Consider the following 21,560-nt stretch of genomic DNA (forward strand, 5'->3'; position numbering starts at 1 on the left):
ACATGAAGACAGCAGCTCCTTATTCATCTGTATATCATATGATATATGAACACAGATCAAAATACAATGTTCTGAAAACTGTGAATATGGAGTGTGTATGGTAGAAACCGGCACTGTTGGTGGGCAGCACAGTAACAAATAAGCAGTAATAAACCATTTTTAGAGCCTATCGCCAGCTGAATCAGAAAACTAAATGATAAATGCATATACCCCTCCCCCATCTACCACACACACCAGCACTAACAAACAACTCATCAATTCCGTGGGAGCGTTAGTGAGGGAGCGGTAGTAATGGCGAAGGCCTCTATACTGCTTAGCTCGGTGATTCTGATCGTGAGGGGAGGGTGAGATGGGCTGGGGAGATGCAGCATGTGCTAGTGCTCCCCATGGAGCTCTGAACTCCCCAGGGCTGCACCCCTCCCTCCTCTCCCCCTCCCTTCCCTCTCTATTGCAGGGGAACAAGATTACAGAGGCCTCCAGGGAGCGCCCATCTCCCAGCGTGCATCAGGGTACCCTGCTGTTCGCCTGAACAAGAGACGCACTTCAAAATGTCTTGCTGCTTCTAACATTGGGGGCTCTGGTCCAGCATTAGCCATGCTTTTAAAATGATCACAACAGCGGCTCAAACGATTAACCCTGACCAAGTGGCTCTGGGTTTGAATGGAAAATTGCCCGTGATGACCAGCAACATCTCTGGACACTGGGGAGACGAGATGTAAAGTCTGGTTCAGAGCCATAATGACTGTGAAACCGCAGACTGAGCCATTAACAGACAAGGTAAACTATGTCCACTCATCCCTTGTCATCCTCCATGTAAAAGGAAATAAATACAATCTGGTGGGTTTCAGCCACAACAAATGGAGGACAGGAAGGATCGCAGCGCGGCGAGGGGAGCAGCGGAGCGACGAGAGGCCTGAACGAGGCCTATTATGACAGGAAGTTCCACTCATCAGCCATTCAGGGCTCTGTAAGAGGAGACATAAATCAATGGCATGCCAATTATGACACCACACTGAGCAGTGTGAGTGCAGGGAATTAGCCGCGCAGAGGATCAGGTTCAGTTAGATGGGCTCCTCTGGAGTGGAGGGGGGGGAACAGAATCACCACAGGGAGGGATGGTGGAAGGAGAGAGAGATGGAGAAAGAAACAGAGAAAGAGCTGGAGGGAGAAAATAGAAGACAGAAGAAGGAAGAAGAGAGAAGCCAGACATCTGATGAAATGTGAAGAAGTTCATAAAAAATTAAAATCAACCCTATCAAATCCATTCCTCTGCCTGTAGAGTTGGGATATAAAACTAGCTACAGCTGGATGGAAGAAAGCTAAAGAGCCACTGTCAGCCCATTAGCCAGTCTTCACTAAGCCTGAGAGGAGGAGTGAGGTGTCTGTGCTATGAGACCACAGCCGCCGCACGTCAACAACACTTCTCATATCTTACACACAGAGATCACTCCAGAATATAAAAATGTCTCTTCACCTCACTTCCCCCTGCAATCCCGCAGGCATCTCTGCCGATGAGGGGGGAACCTGCACGCAGCATGCAGGTTCTACACAGGACGTGGCTATGGGCCTGAACACGGAACACGCTGCCCCGCCACCACTGAGCACAGCTGTTTCCCAGAACTTTGATTCTGATTAAATAGAAACAGAACAGCCTATTAAAGTCATTAACATATATCTAAAGTATGCAGGGGGATGTGCACCAAAGGGTATGCAGCATGCACAGTAATGTAGTGCATACATTAAAGAAAGATCCGCAACCAGCACTTGAAAGAGCATATCTTGTAAAATCTTACATATATTATGTATCCCTCAGACATCAAAAACGAGACTTTGCAATAACCGTTTTAAAATTGATATGTAAAGGTAATGCAGTTTCTGAAAGTGCAAATCCATCCAAAAGTGTACACGAGACAGGGCATGAAATAACTCTCTCTATCCGGGCCAAATGCAACACAATATCATGCACCATATTGATATACTGTATATTGTATACACTACAATAAAACACATTACTGTTCATGAATGTTTCAGAGTTCAGTGTGATGGTAATGCTAGTGGGACTGTGGTGTGATCTACACTGTTCAGTGTGATGGTAATGCTAGTGGGACTGTGGTGTGATCTACACTGTTCAGTGTGATGGTAATGCTAGTGGGACTGTGGTGTGATCTACACTGTTCAGTGTGATGGTAATACTAGTGGGACTGTGGTGTGATCTACACTGTTCAGTGTGATGGTAATACTAGTGGGACTGTGGTGTGATCTACACTGTTCAGTGTGATGGTAATACTAGTGGGACTGTGGTGTGATCTACCCTGTTCAGTGTGATGGTAATACTAGTGGGACTGTGGTGTGATCTATACTGTTCAGTGTGATGGTAATGCTAGTGGGACTGTGGTGTGATCTACACTGTTCAGTGTGATGGTAATACTAGTGGGACTGTGGTGTGATCTATACTGTTCAGTGTGATGGTAATACTAGTGGGACTGTGGTGTGATCTACACTGTTCAGTGTGATGGTAATGCTAGTGGGACTGTGGTGTGATCTACACTGTTCAGTGTGATGGTAATACTAGTGGGACTGTGGTGTGATCTATACTGTTCAGTGTGATGTTAATGCTAGTGGGAATGTGGTGTGATCTACACTGTTCAGTGTGATGGTAATGCTAGTGGGACTGTGGTGTGATCTACACTGTTCAGTGTGAAGGTAATACTAGTGGGACTGTGGTGTGATCTACACTGTTCAGTGTGATGGTAATACTAGTGGGACTGTGGTGTGATCTACACTGTTCAGTGTGATGGTAATACTAGTGGGACTGTGTTGTGATCTACCCTGTTCAGTGTTTTGGTTATACTAGTGGGACTGTGGTGTGATCTACACTGTTCAGTGTGATGGTAATACTAGTGGGACTGTGTTATGATCTACCCTGTTCAGTGTTTTGGTAATACTAGTGGGACTGTGGTGTGATCTACACTGTTCAGTGTGATGGTAATACTAGTGGGACTGTGTTGTGATCTACCCTGTTCAGTGTTTTGGTTATACTAGTGGGACTGTGGTGTGATCTACACTGTTCAGTGTGATGGTAATGCTAGTGGGACTGTGTTGTGATCTACCCTGTTCAGTGTTTTGGTTATACTAGTGGGACTGTGGTGTGATCTACACTGTTCAGTGTGATGGTAATGCTAGTGGGACTGTGGTGTGATCTACACTGTTCAGTGTGATCGTAATGCTAGTGGGACTGTGGTGTGATCTACACTGTTCAGAGTGATGGTTATACTAGTGGGACTGTGGTGTGATCTACACTGTTCAGATGGAGAACAACAGGAAGTCCAGTATAAGACATTGTTACTTTTAGGAGAAACTCAACTATTATTAGGTAGTCAAGCAGGAAACTGGATAGGCTCATAATTCAGCATTAACATGATCCAGTCTTGTCCACGGCTACAATGAGACATAAATTGTAAAGGATTTCAATACTCGGGAAACACAAACAATACTCGCGCGCATACACCACGGGCCTCCTGTGTGCAGTGGTGGGCTGCTAGCTACTCAGCCTACTGTGTCTGTGTGATATCCAATGCCTGCCTGACTGTCAGCCCTCTGTAATTTGGGACACAATTCATCGCATGACAGATGAATATTTTAATTGTACGCTGACCTTGATGAAATTAATGGATGCTATATTTCAAATAGGAGTCCAAGGGGTGATATAGGGAGAGTGTGTGTGTGTGTGTGTGTGTGCTGGTGGAAGTCTTTCTCCACATGTCAGATTGAGTGTGTTAAATGTCCTAGTGGCATTCTCCATCTTAGAGCCTTAGTGGCGGTTTTCATACTGCCAAGTTCTGAACATCCCTACTCTAGGTTCAATCCACAGCTGTTTACCAAGTCTTATTCCGAAGATGTACGTAGAAATTGAAGGGGGAACCTAATCTGTGCGTGGGCACCACGGTATGCTTGTTCAGTATGGCTATTCATGGCTGGGACACATCAAATCCCCAGAGAATACAAGATGAGATGTGTTTATACAGGGATTTTGGTTTGGGATTTTTACAATTGGATATGAAACCTATTGTCAAAAAGTGCACTGAGGGTTTTTTGTAGAAAAACATTTGTTGGGGAAAACGAACTCAATATACCTAAAAATGACTCAAACCAAATCAAAACTGTGCAGAAATGATAATGAACCTACATTCATACAGTTTCTTGACTGTGTTCATAAAATCATCAAAACCAAAAGCTAGACAGTCAGGAAGCATCCAAAATTCCAAAAACGATGGATAGAGGACTATCATTTGCCATTTTCCATTCGGCCCTCAGGACCTTGCTAAAGAGGGAAATGAGTTTGACACCCCTGCTCTACGTTGTTGTTGCGCTCTACTGTACATGCACACTGTCAACAATACCTCATGGTGCAATGGCTAGTAAAGTAGAGGTGGGTGGGGTTATGGAAACAGAAATGATTCCATTCATATTGGTGTTAGCAGAGTGGTCCGTCTCTCCCTCCCCTTTCTCTTCCTCTCTGCAGGTCTTACTGAGAGCGGTCTAGCATGGAGTGGGCTAGTTTTTTCTTCTATCCTTCACAAAAGGCTTAGAGAGTGGTCTCTTTAAAAGGTTAACAACCTTGGTTCTCCATGCTTGTAAACGCTGCTGGAGGATTCCTGTTTAGTCTTGACCACGGGGGAAGCCTCTCTATCTATATAATGCTCAGCCATAGGCCTGCATTTTAACTCAACGTTCAGTTACCGGCGACACCTGCTCATATGCAAGTCCATGAGTCTGAGGCGTCGACCTTTAGAATGGTACGCTGCCATTGTAAAACACCAGGCCCCAGATGGACTATGCCCTCAGCCACATGAGCGGCTGCTCATGTGTAAACCAGCCTAACTTCCTGCATCGGCTCACCAGATCCCAATGCCTTAGAGGTCCGAGCGAGCATTCTACAGCCTGTTTAACAGTAGCTTCACAACAATCCCCCTGTCCCACCATTCTCTCAGAGAGATTTTTTAACTGTCTGGATTCTGTTGCTGATTGCCTCTGAACGTGGTGTTGATTAAAAAGTCAGCATTGTTCAGCCTTTCTTGTTATCTCTTTTTTGTAGATCCTGGGAGTACAAACAGTTCAATAGACTGCGTGTGAAAGTGTTTCGCCGCCAGCGTCTGACGAGGGACTGTGCTGGAGAGGCAGGGCCTAGTGCACCGTACGGGGCTCCTGGAATCCAATAAAGTTCTTTATTCCAGGGCTGGGCTGGGCTGGGGCCGACGTGGAGCTAATCTTTGATCTGAGCTAGGAAGTGGAGGGCTCTGGAGTGGGCCGCGCTGGCCCATTATTTATAGGAACATCAAAGGCCTGCACTGATCACACTTGTGTCTCTTATCTGGCAAAGAAGAAGCAGCCACAACAACAAAAAGTGACTGGGAGGAAAGCATAATAACGAGCGTGTGTAAAAAGGTAGGGACAAAGGAAGGAGTGAGCGAATGTTTGAAACAGCAGAGGAGGATGGAAGGGGCTCAGGGGGCGATCCCCAGATTAGGATTGATCAGACTGGGGTATGTGGGGCATCCGCCTGGGAACATCGCCTGCGGCTCCGTCCGAGAACATATCGGACCTCAAGCGGATCAGAGCCGCTCCTCCCATCCTCTCTCTGTTCCCATGGAAGTGAGATTGCCAATGTCAGGGAGCCCCACTCCCTCCCCCGTCCTCCTGTCTCCCCCCTGCCTCCCACTACCACCACCACCACCACCACCACCTCCACATCAGAAATGTGACTGGCCTCAAACTGCTGACTTGCTCACAGTCCATTGAGTTTCCTCTTCTTATCAAATTACAGCCACCTCAATAACCCACTCGCTGCAGCATGCCGGAAGAAATGAGGTTTCTCCACCGCCCGCCCGCCTCTGGCACTGCTCTCCTTCTCCTTCTCCCGCTTTCTTTCGCATAAAAAAAAGAAAACACAGACAGGGTTGGGGGGGAAGGTGCGTGTGTAGATTCGAGTGTGTGTGTGTGTGTGTGTGTGTGTGTGTGTGTGTTTGATGGCCCGTCGACTGCACATTGCTGATTTGCAGACGTGGGCCATTGTCCAGATGGTGGGCGGGGACGTTTTTACTTCCACCCCGACGACTGCTCAGTCACGGCAGCCTGCTGAGACCCCAGCATCCCCCTCGCCTAGCGCATAGCGCCCAGGGGCCAGGGCTATCTGCCCTGGGTCACTGCCCTCTCTGTACCAACAGTACCCAAACACCCCATACTGGACTGTACCTCTGTCCCCCCCAGTGTAGAGCCTCTCCCTGCCTTCTCCCTACAACAACAAGGCATCACCTGGTATTTACATTCCTCCCATGTGATGAGAGCTTTGGGAGACCGTCGGAACGACCAGGCAAGGTCATCCGTCTCACTCTGGCTCGTTGTGCAGGGCAGAGTTGCAGTTATTACAAAGTCACAATGAAAAGACTCATCCCTTGGTCAGCTGTCTAACAGTCTGATGGATGTCATTTAACCTTCAATTGCAGCTGCTTCCGGCTTTAGACACCAGTAAATACACCACAGAGGAAAGTTGAAAATAAATTCCCATCATGCCCCAACTCCCATTTTCTCTTCTCTCTCCATGCCGGTGACACGTCGCCTTCTAGGAGTTAAATGATTTATTTTTAACCTCAACAGCAATCATGTTTGCTTCTAATTGGCCCAGATGTATGTATGCAAATGAGGGTTGGGGCTACATTTACAGGAACCCGGTGCAGGGTCCCCTCTTCCTCGAATATGAATTAACATCAATATTTATCTTACTCCTATTATGTAATTTCCTCCACATTCACATGCTAATTGTTGCAATTAGCATTAAATAAGAGCCCCAGTTCAGAGGGAATAACCTGCTGGTGAGCACTTACACTGACGCAGTGAGTAGTCACCTGCTCTCACACACACACAGACATACAGAGAGGGGGAGAGGGGGAACGAGAGGAGAGGGGGAACGAGAGGAGGGGGAACGCGAGGAGAGGGGGAACGAGAGGAGAGGCAGGGGAGAGATCGAGCAAAAAGAGAAAGAGCAACAAAGAGTGATTTCTTTCTCCAGATAAAACTCTTAGAAGATTCAGATTGTACAGTTTACAGCTTCTGTTCGAGGGGCTCTCCGGTAAACAAAATCAAAAAGACAGGTTCAGATAAAAAATAAACAATGGCGTGTGCCGCGTGGAACATGAAAGCTTAACCGAGTGCCAGTGCCAGTTACCAGAGAGGCTGGCTTCGACATGCTCTGCCTTCCCCAAGTTTATTGGAGATGACGTGTGTGTGTCAGTGACAGTGAATGTCCATGTTGAGGGGGAGTAGATTAGATCAAGTCCCCTGTGAAACAGCCTTGTCTGCTTCCATTGAGCATCCTGTCTCGTTAAAGAAACAGGTATGTCTGGCCAATAAGCAGGTGTGCTGACATCAGAGGCGTGTTGGGAATACCGGAGCTGATTGTAAAAACCTATAGAGTATTCTTCAAACACAAACCCTATTTGACTGACTTACAGGTATCACTCTGTATCTGTGGGTAAAGTCTTCCATGAAGATCAAGTGAGTGATGACTGCAATCTTCAGGTCCACTGGTTCTACATACAGCACCAGGCTTGGTGCTCAGTCCCCTATGGGATGTTCTGTCTTTGTGTGAACAGAATGGTAGTGGGAGCGAGAGTGTGAAGATGTGATTGAAGATGGAGCAGACCTCACTGGTTCCAGCCACTACTTCTCCAGCCCAAACAAGAGGCCAAAGCTTACCCAATAAAGGAGAGGAGCTCACTACTTTAACTGAGTTGGGAAGTGCCACAACCCTGGAAACACACTCAAACTCTCCTCATCGAATCACCCCACAACTTAGGGAAGTGAATTCAGACCTTCATTGAAAATGAAAACAGAGGGCTGGTGAATATAGCGTGTTCAAAACAACAGGGATAATTAAATAAATGAAAAGTTAATAAATCATGTTTTCCCTATTCTACCACTCCTGGGCAATATCAATGTGTTTGACATGCGAAGCTGCAATTTGCCAACCAACATCACACAGTGAGTGTAGAATAATACATGTGAAACATCGACCAACATAACAGCAGCAGCCACGGCCCTCAGCTAACTTACTCTATACTGTAACTTAGATTGTCTTTTTCCCTATATCGTGGTGGGCATAGCTCTCTGAGGGAAAAGCCCCTTCACACAAATCACACAGAAATATACATCTACAATCCTGCAGCCTTTGATCTGCCTTCATACAGTATAATCAGAGGAGCCCATGACCTTTGCTGATACAGTAGTACAATACTTCACTACAACAAGGCCTTATGGGGGTTTAGTAGTACAGTTTCACACACAGCAGTGCATCAGCTTGATGTAATGTAGTTTCCATCTCTTCATCTCTGCCTCATGGTACTGACTGGACCCCCCAATAAAGAGCCTGAAACTTAATCTAGCACCAGAGGGAAAAAATGTATCGCAAAATCATCAGAAGCATTGTTTACAGACCAAATGAAAGTGAAAATAAATTCTCAAATGAGTGTTGCTAGTGTAGCCGTCTATAAATCCAGCAGAAGCTGGGCTGCTGTCTTAAAGTGGATGGAGGGAGCTAGGCTCTGAAGTGGAAGAGCAGGTGGAGATGGATACGGTGGCACACTGGCTGTCTTACGCACAGAAACCTCCCTCGTAAAGTATGTTGAGGAATGGAGAATTTATGAGGCACAGATATCTCACTGCCGGCCTATCATTTCCATGACACTGTCACCGTAATTCTCTCCAAAACTGCCCAAACCCATAGATAAAAATGGCCATCGCAGTCAGAGACGAAAGAGAGAGGAAAAAGGAGAAAAAGGAAGAGAGGAGAGAGTGAGAGAGACGTTAGGGCTTGCCTTACCTATCTGAAGCACCTACTCTCTGACAGGTTGGAAATTACAGAAAGACACACAAGCTCCATAAACAAGCGGAGAGTTGTAGAAAATGTCCTGTCTATTTTGCTTACAGTCAAGGAATGTGAGGAATTTTGGTCAATTGGAAGATGAGGCAAATTGCTGTTTGTACAGCATAAGAAGTCTCCATCCCCTTTTACCTTTGAGATGTGTGTGTGTGTGTGTGTGTGTGTGTGTGTGTGTGTGTGTGTGTGTGTGTGTGTGTGTGTGTGTGTGTGTGTGTGTGTGTGTGTGTGTGGGTGTGTTACAGAGGAGATTTGGGGTGTTTTTAGAGCCCTATCATAGAGTAGGTGGAGTACACTAGAGTGTATTAGAGAGGGCAGTGCTGCCCTGCGAGATTGGATTCTCACCCATGAAATGTAAGCACACAGAAAACTCTCGGCAGCAACAACCTCCAATTTACGCAGCAATTTTCCACTCGCTCTCGACAGAGCTAAATCGCATTTGTCTCCCTCGCATTGATACCACTCTGCCCTAGAATTTCATTCACATTCAGTTAATTAGCACTTCCTCTCCAAGCACCAGAAAGAGCAATCATTGGAAAAAATGAGCAGAGTAATTTATTACAGTTTATTACAGTTCATTGAGGGAGCCAGAATGCCGAGGATATCAGACTGATTACTCACGTTAGCACTGATAGTGGTCTGCCTGACAAAACAAAGTTATTTACAATACAAAAACAGTTGGCTTGGTAAATTAGGCCTTTCTCCGCATGACAATATCTCCTCTGACTGCGCTGCTTCAACATTTTCTTGGTAAAAGCGGTGTCTTTCAGCCTTTACAATCCTCTTAATTAATACTCATTACTTGCTACTGCTAAATGCTAACAATGTGGAGTTACAAGTCCGATTCATTAAATTAGAAGCAAAGGTCTGAGCAGCGGTGAGAAATGGAAAATATCTGCTTGTTCAGAGAGAGTGACTCCATAGTACCTCATCTCTCCTAACATGAATAGCAGAACGTGTAGAGTAGCCGTGAGGGAGATGACAGCTGGTACTGACCCCACCTCCAACAGTCCCCCTGGAGACATGCAGCACATGATCACTCCTATATTCTCCCAAGGACATGCTGTACTAATATGGGACTCAGACACAGACAGACTCTCTCACTCACACTGATTTACATTCATCTGAATCGCATACGAACACACACATGGGTGCATTTATCCATGCATAAATGCATGTGCAAAAAACCTATAAAGCATATGCACGTAGCCCTGCACGCACGCACACACACACACACACACACACACACACACACACACACACACACACACACACACACACACACACACACACACACACACACACACACACACACACACACACACACACACACACACGGCACGTGGAGGCAGTAATTTGTAAGTTCCATTTTTTAAGGCACCACAGCAGTGGTCTTGTGGGACCTAATAAAACCTCCTAAGCACATGGGGAGGAACCCCGAGGCGATGCTCTTTCCCACACAGCTCACCTTGATAGATGATTGGAGAGAAACACAGAGGCGTACTCCACTAACAAACTGCTGCAAGACAAATCAACCAGATTTAGTCTCTCAACGAAATGGAGACAGACGGGGAAGGAGGCCACTGATTTGGGGGAAATTACACAAGCTTCTTCACACCTTTTGAGGTGATTATCCAACTAGTGGTGAGTAATGAACCTCATTCCTGTTCAGTTGCCCGCCAGGAAAGAAGAAGAGTGTGAGCGTTTGTTTTGTCTATTCAACACATAGCAGGAAGGTGTATAACGGCCCACTTGTTATTCTAATAACCATCTAATGGTGATTTGTTTGGTATGTGAGTGTTGACAGGAGAGGCAGAGATGTGATGGGAATTAAAGGTATTACTTCATATTAACTTTAGGCTTTAAAAAAAAGAATGTGGCGTAACTGACAATTCAGTCCCACCTCTGAAATAGAAAAAAATGACAATAAAAGGGCTCATTTGATTTGAAGAAACAAAAGCAATTATAAATGTGCCTGCTAGAGGTCATCTATTTGGTATGTGCCGGGTGGCACACTCCTCCCCCTCACTTTCATTTCCAAATACCTTTGGACTTTTTCACAGAGAACTTAAAATCAATTTCAAGCCCCATTTATTTTTATACACCAGTACATGTTGAACCACAACAGTATAGTTCAAATATTGATCTTCTTTAGAGGATGACCCCTGGTGCCTTTTAATAGTAATATATACAGTTACCGGCTTCCAAATGAGAAGCTAGCCACGGCAATATTGCAAGTCGAGGCAGAAATAAATATTTAAAAATCACTGAGAACTACTACAAAGTGTCTCTGATATGATAAATGATTTCCTCAAGCAGAAGTCACACTGGTGCTGATAATGACCTTTTGAAAAACAACATTTCTGTGTTTACCTAGAGAACTATTTTTCACGAGCCCCGTCTAACTGACAGAGGAAAAACAGCTTGGCCGGAAGGGAAGGAGCACGAGGAGGAACGGAGAAACCGGTAATAATGCTTTGCTGTTAAGCAGGGTGGTGATAAAAAGGTGGTGGCTTTAATAGCAGGTGATGGCTGTTTCACTTCTATGGTCACTCTGTTAACTCAGCACACAAGATATTATGTCTCATTTGAGAGGATCCAGCTGAGAGGAGGAGGCTTGAAGGACAGTATGAGAATGACTCTACATTATAAACATAATAATCACAGCTGGCTAAGTTACTGCAGTAAAGAAATAATTGGAGTCAAGCTGCTCGGGCTGCTTAAGCATTTTACTGAGCCATTCAGAGAAACAGAAAACCTCAGGATAGATTATATTTCAGTAAAAACAGTCACCCATACAAACATAGTTCTGATGGATTTTCACAGAGGGGTTATCCTCCTCCCTGTTTTATCCCTGTGTGTGTGTGAAAGAGAGGGAGATAGAGAGAGCTCCCGCAGTGTAAAGACAAGGAGGCATTGTGTCGCGTCTCTCGTCTCGTTCCCCTCTCGCTGCCCCCTCAGCCTGCTCCGCTCGCGGTCTCTCTTTAGCTAAAGGAGTGCTCAAGCGGACGTAATGGTGGCGATTGCAAAACCAAGCGAATACTCTTGAGCTGTATTAAATGTCTGCATAGAGAATGAGGCCACTGAGATACAGGGTTGACGACACTCACGTTCACTTCCCTTTTTTGATCACAGGCTGCTCCTATAATAGTCCTATGATAATAGTTGTAAAATGCACATGGTGGCATGTATTGGTGTCGCCCCCGATAAAACATTAAAATACTGCATTATACTTTCTTTAAATGAGGAGAAAACTTATGTTATGATACCGGGATCTGGGGTCAGTTTTCCTGAGACAGTGAATATTTGACATGAATAGTGATTTAAAAGCTCAATTAAATGATGCTAAGTCATGCTACAAAAAAAATCTGGATGAATACTGGAGGGTGAAGATATCCACAACAGCACTTTGTTTTCAGCAAGTGGAGTATATTAGCATCAGAAGCACTGTGCATGCTAATCACATGACACTGTAGGCTATGCATATAGAAAGCTTGGTCAACTCCAGGCTAATGGGTACCATTAATGACTGGAGATGTTTAGCATTATTGGCAAAATGTAAATATACATTTATTAATGCACTGCACCCCACTCTAATGTTAAGTACGCATTCTCCTGTGAAACATTGTGAATCGACACAAATCCCCCCCCCCCAAAGAGACAGAACCCTCAAACTCCCACAATACGGCTTCATGCATGTGTAAATCTATTGAACTGTTTGTGACATTCTTCTTTGTGGGGAGGAAATGTAATTTGGTTCCATTTACAGCGGTCTAACAGAGTAAGTCGGTAGGTAGCCTTAAGAGAACTACTAGTCACAGGGAGGGAGTGGGGTGTGACTGGCATCCCCTCTGAAGAACTAGGCAGCCCTCACTCTGCTCAGCTCACACACCAAATGACATTTCAACATAAACGACTGAGTTGTGGTTTACAATTCTCCTCCAGAGCCGCGAGGAAAAGTGAGAAAACATTTCAATCAGTCCCCTCCGCTTTTGTTCTGCTGTTATAAATTTGCTGTTTAAGGGACAAAACAGCTGAATGGCAGAGAGACAGAGAGAGAGAGAGAGAGAGAGAGAGACAGAGACAGAGAGAGAGAGAGAGGGAGAGGGCCTCCATAGGAATAATCTTAGGCAAAATACACAATGAAACGTATTCTCTACCAATGAAATAGCGTTTGAAGTTTTAGAATCGAGTTTGATTGAATCAAAGTGAATTGCGTTGCATCAAATTGACTGCATTAAGGAGTCAAGCCCAGCTTTCTTGGTGACGAAATGAAATGATTTAAAATGCTATGAATGCATTTTTGAATTTATGAAACAGAAGATGGAAATATAAAATAACTTGTCAATGGATATAAAAAAGTGGAAAGGTGTCGTAAACAGTCCTTCCCTTCTCCAGGCCCTCTCGTTATCTTCAAAGAATACCGGGTCCAGCTTTAACAGGAACCATTTAACCATAAAGGCCATGTACACTGAGGGTCTCATTCAGCTTCGCGCCTAAAGAGACAACCATTCTCAGTTAACCTTTCCCCATGAGGTCAGTGGAGGGGGAGAACCCAGCCCCCCTGCCTCCTCCACACTCTCATTCCAAAGCCCAAAGAGGCTGTGGCTCATTTCTCAAACCCATCTCCAATGCACCCACACAGCCCATGTAGGAACAGAAATCTATTGGCCCCCAGTTTCAGACATCGTCTCCATTTACAGCTGTCAATAGTACAGCTTGGCCTACAATAATTATCCCCTAGAAAGGCCCTGTCTCTTCACCGCTAGAATTAGCCCTGTCCCTGGAGACCTGGAACCTGAATCTCCCATACTGTCAGATACTGTTCCCCCCCCCCCCCCCCTCGGGCAAAACAGCCCCTCACTGGGGAGGCGGTGGAGGATGAAGGCCTGAACCGAGGGGGAGGGATAGAGGGATGCAAAGATAGATAAAGTGGTGTATTCCCAGTTCTCTCTACATCCCTTCCTCCCCGGCCTCTGTCTTCCCTCCACTCCCGGCTGCGTAGAAGGGATCACAGTGTTGACGCAGGCAGGAGTCGGTTACACTGAGAGAAGAGAGATCAGTGGCCCGCTGCTGTGGAGGAGGACACAGACCTCCCCTGGGCTGCCTGCCTGGTACACCACTGACAGAGGAACAGGTGAAACCAGACGATCCCTCCCCATCTACACACGCATGAAAGCTCCCTTTAAAGGTTGAATAACCATTTAAGATGCTATTCAGAAAACGGGTGAGGGGAAATGAATAACGCAAAACACCCACAGAAACAATCAATAGATATGACAATAAGGGTCAATATCAACACAGCAGAATGTGATGATACAAAATCCAATTACAAATCAAGGAAAGCAATTTCAGAAATGTGAGATCTCCAGATATGGTAGCAGGCTCAAACAGAGAGACATGTAAGACATGCCTTAAGAAACTCCCTCTTTTTAATTGAACTGCTTCCTACTTAGATAATATAGCTGCATTTACGACCACAGCCAGATGCCCACCCAAAGCCTGCTAAATAGAAAATCCATGGGATACAAACTGAGGCCCAGCCACAACTAAATAGTGTGTGTTAACGTATCCCACCCCAACATTTGTATCAGAAATATATTTCTACTTTCATATATAAACACCCGTACTGTAATTCATCAGTGCTGTTAATATCAGACACCATAAGTCATGGAATATGCTACTGTTAGATCCTGATCGACGGAGGAAAAAGATGACATCATCTCCGCAGACAGACAGGCAGCTTTTCACATGTAGTAGAGAGTCCCAAAATACCTTCTGAATTACAGCAGCGAGAGGTAGCATGATACTGCCATGTTGTCAGAATAGCCACATTTCTCTCATTACACCACGAGGAGTCTCTTCTTGTGTTAATGAAAACAAACATTTAGCCAAGATTCATATACACAACGACCCACTACAAAGAGCATCAAAGCCGACTGCCGTGGTACAACAACACAGTGAAATTGCCGCAACGCAAAACAGGAAAAAGTATTGGTTCAGTAATCTTTTATGTAATAAAACTCTGTACGCCTGTGATATCATACAGCATCATGTTCCAACATAATACCCAAAGCACTCAGAGTCATTTTAATGCCGTCTCCCCTTTTTTGAATTCAAACAAACTGCTAGGGAAAAGGCTTTCACCTCAATCTATTGTCCTTATAGTCTCTGTGTGTCTCTTCCCTCACACAGTCTGGGCCGAGGTGCGGGGAGAAAGAGAGGTGCGTCTGGGCCGAGGTGCGGGGAGAAAGAGAGGTGCAGAGGATGCAGTGACCCGCCACCGTCTGAAAAGGAGCAATGGCCACGATACAAAAGAGGGGTCAGCACAGAGAAAGGGGGAGAGGAGAGGGCTAGAGGCTGAATCTTCATTCAATGAATGAGTCATTTCCCAAATAACACTGCAGGAGTAGGATAGGTCCGGTGGGCTCCCATAACAAGGGAATGTGAATCATTGATTCATGTGAAATGCTTTGATATTTTGTGAAAACATCCTTTTTGAATTTTCTATGAATTCTGAGGTGAATTCTGGATTGAACAGAGCAAAACATGTATTTGTTTGAAGCAGGACTGACATTATATGCCCCATAAGTGACATACAATAAGTAATATATATATATTTTACTAGAGTCAGCCACAAATCATATGGACAGATACAGTACAGTAATCTTGTGTTTCAGAAAATAATGTTGTCTTTGTAGACCAGCCTCTCTATTTCCATAAGTCAGTTACAGCAGAGGTACATTTTTTACAATTTTTATACATATCACCCTTTGTTTCATACACAAATATAGACCCCAACCTCCATACACACACACACACACACACACACACACACACACACACACACACACACACACACACACACACACACACACACACACACACACACACACACACACACACACACACACACACACACACACACACACATTCCTGAGGCCATGAATAAAAGCAGTATTTCCTTGGGGAATCCTAGCCCTGGCTTCTCCACATGAAGTGTGTGCTAGCGGCACCTGGTCGTCCACATGCCTGTCCCCCTCTGATGGCCTAGCCGTCGGGGTGTGCCCGCGCTGGACAGATGGGTAGGAGGGGAGAGGGGCCATTACCCTGATGGGGAGCAGGATTTAAAAGGGGAAGCAGGAGGCTCCATCCTGCCAGCCTTACCATTATTTGCTTCAATCACTGCAGTAACACATTGTTTACTGCAACACATGCTAGTGGTAGTAAAAACACAATTGAACAGGCGACCACCCCCCCTCGCTGAATTAAAATGTTTTGAATAATTCAAGAGATGCATATGGGCCCGCTCTTAACAGTCACTTTGTTGGGTAGTTGTTTTCCTCTGCAGAGTGAATCTTAAGATTTCACAAAGCAAGAGGGACCAGTGACAAGGAATCAATTAACACCAAATATCGAAGCTTCATATAATTACTCAAACAAATATCAATGTAGATAATCATGACAGAAAAGTGAAAGAGTTGCTCAATGTCCCCCTCTCACAAAATGCACATAAGTGACTGAGTGTAATTTTTTAAATCTGAATTACTCAGTGAAAAGTGTTGACACACAATGGAAAGTGACAGGACAGTATGACCATAGAATGAGCAGTAAAATATGCAGTGTTGCAATCACAGCAAAATGAGTCATGAAGCCGAGATCTAAACAAACATGTCGTATCCCAGTCTCACGTCACTAATTCATGGATTCCCTCGTTCAAAACTGCACAGGGTGGATTAGAGGAAAATAAACGGGGAAAATAAAGGAGATGACCAAACCCCCCCCCCCCGTCTGTGTTGGAAGGGTCAGGATCGGGGTTGGGGAAGTACTCGGGGAAACACAATGATATCACGTGCTGCCGAGCAAACGGAGGAATGAAAGAGACGGAGCGAGAGAGAGAGGGAGGGAGAGGAGGAGACAGAAAAAGAGAGGAAGGGATGGAGATAGAGAGACTTACCTGGTGTAGGTAGAGGAAGGCAGGGGGACAGTGGAGGGAGTGAGGTAGCATCCCGGAGCCGGAGAGAAGCAGACAGCCTGAGTTGGCCATGGAGCTCAGCATGTGGTAACGGGATGCTTTGCGCATTTAGCAGGAAGATCCTTCGCTCTCTTTCCTCGCTACTCTATTTCTTGCTCTCTCTTGCTCGCTCTCTTGTTCCCACTCACTCTCTCTACTCTCTCTCTCCTTCTGGCACAGAGTACCACTCTCTTTTTTCTCTCTCCTGCCCTGGTCTTCCTTCTCTCTTGTTGTGGTCTTTTATTCCCTCCTGAGGATTTCTCTTCCTGCTTTTGTGTGTCTATTGCAGTAGGTAACCACGGTAGCCAGCCGCACACTGACAATGTGCATGTGCCACCTCTCTCTCTCTCTCTCGCCCTATCTCTCTCTCTCTCTCTCTCTCTCTCCTTCCCCCTCTCTCTCTCTCTCTCTCTCTCCCTCTCTCCTTCCCTATCTCTCTCTCTCTCTCTCTCTCTCTCTCGCCCTCTCTCTCCTCCCCCCCCCCTCTCTCTCTCGCTCTCTCCTTCCCTATCTCTCTCTCTCGCTTGTCCCCTGCGCGACTCTGTTTACTTTGGAAGCGATAAAAGCCAACATAAGCATTCAGACACAGAAGGGGAGGTTCTGTGCAAACCGGGGAGAGGGAGGGATGGGGGGTTGTAGAGTCGACGGGGGTGGGAGTTGGGGTGATAAAAGAGGTGATGTATTCCTACATCAAACAGGCCGTGTGAATAACAGGGGGGATGAAATGACATTAGAACAGCAGCTGATCCTGGGCATTAGCACCTCGTGGGATGCTGCATACAGCCTTTTAATTGCAGGCTCCCCCCTCAGAGCCTAATGCCGTCCACGGTCTCCCTCCGTCTATGCAAGAGCTGCACTCAAGGACACATACAACATGTATGGCAAATATTAATTCACAGCATCCATAGAAGTCTGGCAAATGTATTCACAAAGCCCCGTTATTCGCTTTAGCTTCAGCCGTGACATCTCTCTTCATCTGTGAGCAGTAAATATACATCCGCCCTGACAGAGAGAGAGTCGATCCATAAATGATTTACGCTACAAATGTAAAGACCCTTTTTAATCTTTTTCCCTTCTTCTGTAGAAACAACAAGGGGTTTGATATAAAACGCAATGGAGCTCCCATAAAGGCTGTGTGATGTTAGCCTTCAAACACAACCCATTTATGACACAGGGGTAGCTACAATAATATCATTGTGAATTTGGTCACTTTCCCACCCAGACACAGACAGACCATCATAATCACGCCCTGCTGTGGGAGACGATGCACGTCCACTGTGCCAAATTAACTCACTCTGGGACACTCCATTCAGATTCAATCAGACCCATTCAGATAGTATGCAGGGGGGAAATTACACCAGGAAGGAGGTCAACTAACCCCTACTTCCTATTCATTAGCCCCAGACACTGGGACAGAGCACAGATTGCAGATTAGGGAAAACCAATAAGTGGCACAGCACAATGTGTAATACTGTAATAACATTATCTAATTGTTGGCTGATATGTTTTGTACATCTAATTGTTGAGCTGAACAGAATGGAGGGAGAAGTTGGTCCTCTGCTAAATGACCAATCAGCATGATCTTAATTGAGACTTGGATAAGGCTGAGGCTGTGCTAACTGGAACACCAGTGGTATGACTGCATGTCTGCACACATCTTGTTCAGGTCCAAGAGCCTGTGTTAAGTACAAGCAGTCGGACAGTATTACCGCTGCATGTCCCTGTACTGTATAACACTCTCTGATGAGATGACTTGGCTAGAGCCAGCAGGTGCTGCTACTGCTGCAAAGACAAATAGCTTCTCTCTCTCTCTCCCTCTCCCCCTCCCTCTCTCTCTCCCCCCCTCTCCCCTCCCTCTCTCTCTCTCTCTCTCTCTCTCTCTCTCTCTCTCTCTCTCTCTCTCTCTCTCTCCCTCCCTCCCTCTCTTTCTCTCTCTCTCCCCCTCCCTCCCTCTCTTTCTCTCTCCCCCCCCTCTCTCCCCCTCTCCCCTCCCCTCTCCCTCTCTCTCTCTCTCTCTCTCTCTCTCTCTCTCTCTCTCTCTCTCTCTCTCTCTCTCTCTCTCTCCCCCTCTCCCCCTCCTCTCTCCCCCCTCTCCCCCTCCCTCCTCTCTCTCTCTCTCTCTCTCTCTCTCTCTCTCTCTCTCTCCCCCTCTCTCTCTCCCTCCCTCCCTCTCTCTCTCTCTCGCTCTCTCTCCCTCTCCCCCTCCCTCTCTCTCCCCCCTCTCCCCCTCCCCCTATCTATCTCTCTCTCTCCCCCCCTCCGTCCCTCCCTCCCTCCCTCCCTGTTTATAATTCAAATGAGCTGTGTCAGATCACTCCCTTCAAAGAGAGAATTGCTGGAATGTTCTCCACTGTGCCTTACTTTGAGTCATGTGGAATCAAAGCTATCAAAATGTGCTGGATATATCCTCAGTTAACTCCAGTAAACTCCAAACCTATTCTTCCAATGAAAAAAAGAAGAGAAACCATTGCTGTAGACTGTTGATTGATTACAGTAGCTGACTTCCAACACACAATGAGCACATCATCACTGTCTTCTATCACCTCCTCCTCCTCATCACAATGACCACCATCATCACTGTCTTCTATCACCTCCTCCTCCTCCTCCTCATCACAATGACCACCATCATCACCATCTTCTATCACCTCCTCATCACAATGACCACCATCATCACTGTCTTCTAGCACCTCCTCCTCCTCCTCATCACAATGACCACCATCATCACTGTCTTCTATCACCTCCTCATCACAATGACCACCATCATCACTGTCTTCTATCACCTCATCCTCCTCCTCATCACAATGACCACCATCATGACTATCTTCTATCACCTCCTCATCACCATGACCACCATCATCACTGTCTTCTATCACCTCCTCCTCATCACAATGACCACCATCATCACTGTCTTCCATCACCTCCTCCTCCTCATCACAATGACCACCATCATCACTGTCTTCCATCACCTCCTCCTCCTCATCACAATGACCACCATCTTCTATCACCTCCTCATCACAATGACCACCATCATCACTGTCTTCTAGCACCTCCTCCTCCTCCTCATCACAATGACCACCATCATCACTGTCTTCCATCACCTCCTCCTCCTCATCACAATGACCACCATCATCACTGTCTTCTATCACCTCCTCCTCCTCATCACAATGACCACCATCATCACTGTCTTCCATCACCTCCTCCTCCTCATCACAATGACCACCATCATCACTGTCTTCCATCACCTCCTCCTCCTCATCACAATGACCACCATCATCACTGTCTTCCATCACCTCCTCCTCCTCATCACAATGACCACCATCATCACTGTCTTCCATCACCTCCTCCTCCTCATCACAATGACCACCATCATCACTGTCTTCTATCACCTCCTCCTCATCACCATGATCACCATTTCCACTGTGGCAACCTGATAATAATCTGATAATAATCGTAATAAGGATTATTATCCCCATCCCCCTTGTGTTCCTCCAGTGTGTTTCTAGTTGGCCCAGAGTTGAGAAGCACATGAGATGCAATCAGCTGATTTGAGACATTACTATTTTTAAAGCAGATGATAATATCCCTTCAAAATATAACAGTGAAACACCTGGTAACAGATAAAATACAAACAGGAAATATGTTATAAATATGGTGATTTTCCTGTGGGTCTTAAGAGGCCGGTGGGGTTGTAATGTAGTCTGTCATGTAGTCTGTAATGTAGTCTCTAATGTAGTCTGTAAAGGCTGAAAGCAGCAGTGATACCATTAAGACACCATCCCCTGAGCTCCGAGCCCAGTCAGCAATAATCAGAGGCAATAGAGGCAGTGGCTCATGCGGCCCAAACAATTGGAGGCACATGCCTGTTTCCCACTGTTTACCATATTGCCTTGATCAAAACTGACTACTAGCAATAATCATCATAAGAGATGACTGTTTACATCCTTACCTCTGCTCTCTCTGTCAGTCTACTGAAGGGTTTCACTATGGACACAGCTCCCCCATCAGGAGGACAGAGAGAAACAGACAGGAAACAAATGTGTACAACGCATAACAGGAACATGATATGACCAAATGTAAACACGTTGATACATATTCAATGATATTTTATCACTCGCTGCCACTTGTTAGTGAACATATTGATATAATCAGTAAACTGACGTTCCAAAAGATCACTGATCTCAGAGTATGTTATTTGGTCCAGATGTTATTTGGTCTAGAGTAGTCTCTCTGTGACCCAACCCCCCCCCCCCCTCCCCTCTGGAGATCCTTTGAAATGAAAACAAAGCAGCAGCAGTGTTTTGTGCTGGGTAGATTACTGGAGAGGCAGCGGGGGCCTTTGGAAGGGGGACCCTTGGAGTGCCCCTCTGACAAGCCTTCCTCATTATCTGGCATCACCATGGCGCCTCGGAACCCCTCAGTAGATGAGGGGAAACACGGACGCCATGATCAGCGTGTCCTCAGGGCGTGCAGCGAGGCGAGGGTGATGCTCTCGCTAAAGGTCCACTGATTAAACCTCAGGCCCAGAGCGCCTGGGATCCCCACTAATTAAAGGTTGTGTCATAGCAGCCTAACATAACAAACTTCTGACTGCTGCTCCCTCTGGTTTATCATAAC

The 21,560-nt window shown here is 45.9% G+C and overlaps 1 protein-coding gene across 9 annotated transcripts in view; it reads right to left on the bottom strand.

Annotated features, from left to right (window-relative positions):
• The window catches only part of LOC116352815 (RNA binding protein fox-1 homolog 3-like), a 410,981-nt gene that overhangs the window by 90,539 nt on the left and 298,882 nt on the right, over positions 1-21,560 (bottom strand). The window contains exon 1 of one of the 9 annotated variants that reach the window (XM_031834666.1): positions 16,890-17,344. The exons of 7 other annotated variants lie outside the window; for them this stretch is intronic. In XM_031834666.1, coding sequence (XP_031690526.1) covers positions 16,890-17,015 — 126 coding nt within the window. In that variant the 5' untranslated portion in view covers positions 17,016-17,344. Of the gene's footprint in view, positions 1-16,889; positions 17,347-21,560 lie in introns of those variants that run through there. One more of the 9 variants, XM_031834664.1, reaches the window with a different exon arrangement.

The sequence above is a fragment of the Oncorhynchus kisutch genome, linkage group LG10, assembly GCF_002021735.2.
Source record: "Oncorhynchus kisutch isolate 150728-3 linkage group LG10, Okis_V2, whole genome shotgun sequence".
Lineage (NCBI taxonomy): Eukaryota > Metazoa > Chordata > Actinopteri > Salmoniformes > Salmonidae > Oncorhynchus > Oncorhynchus kisutch.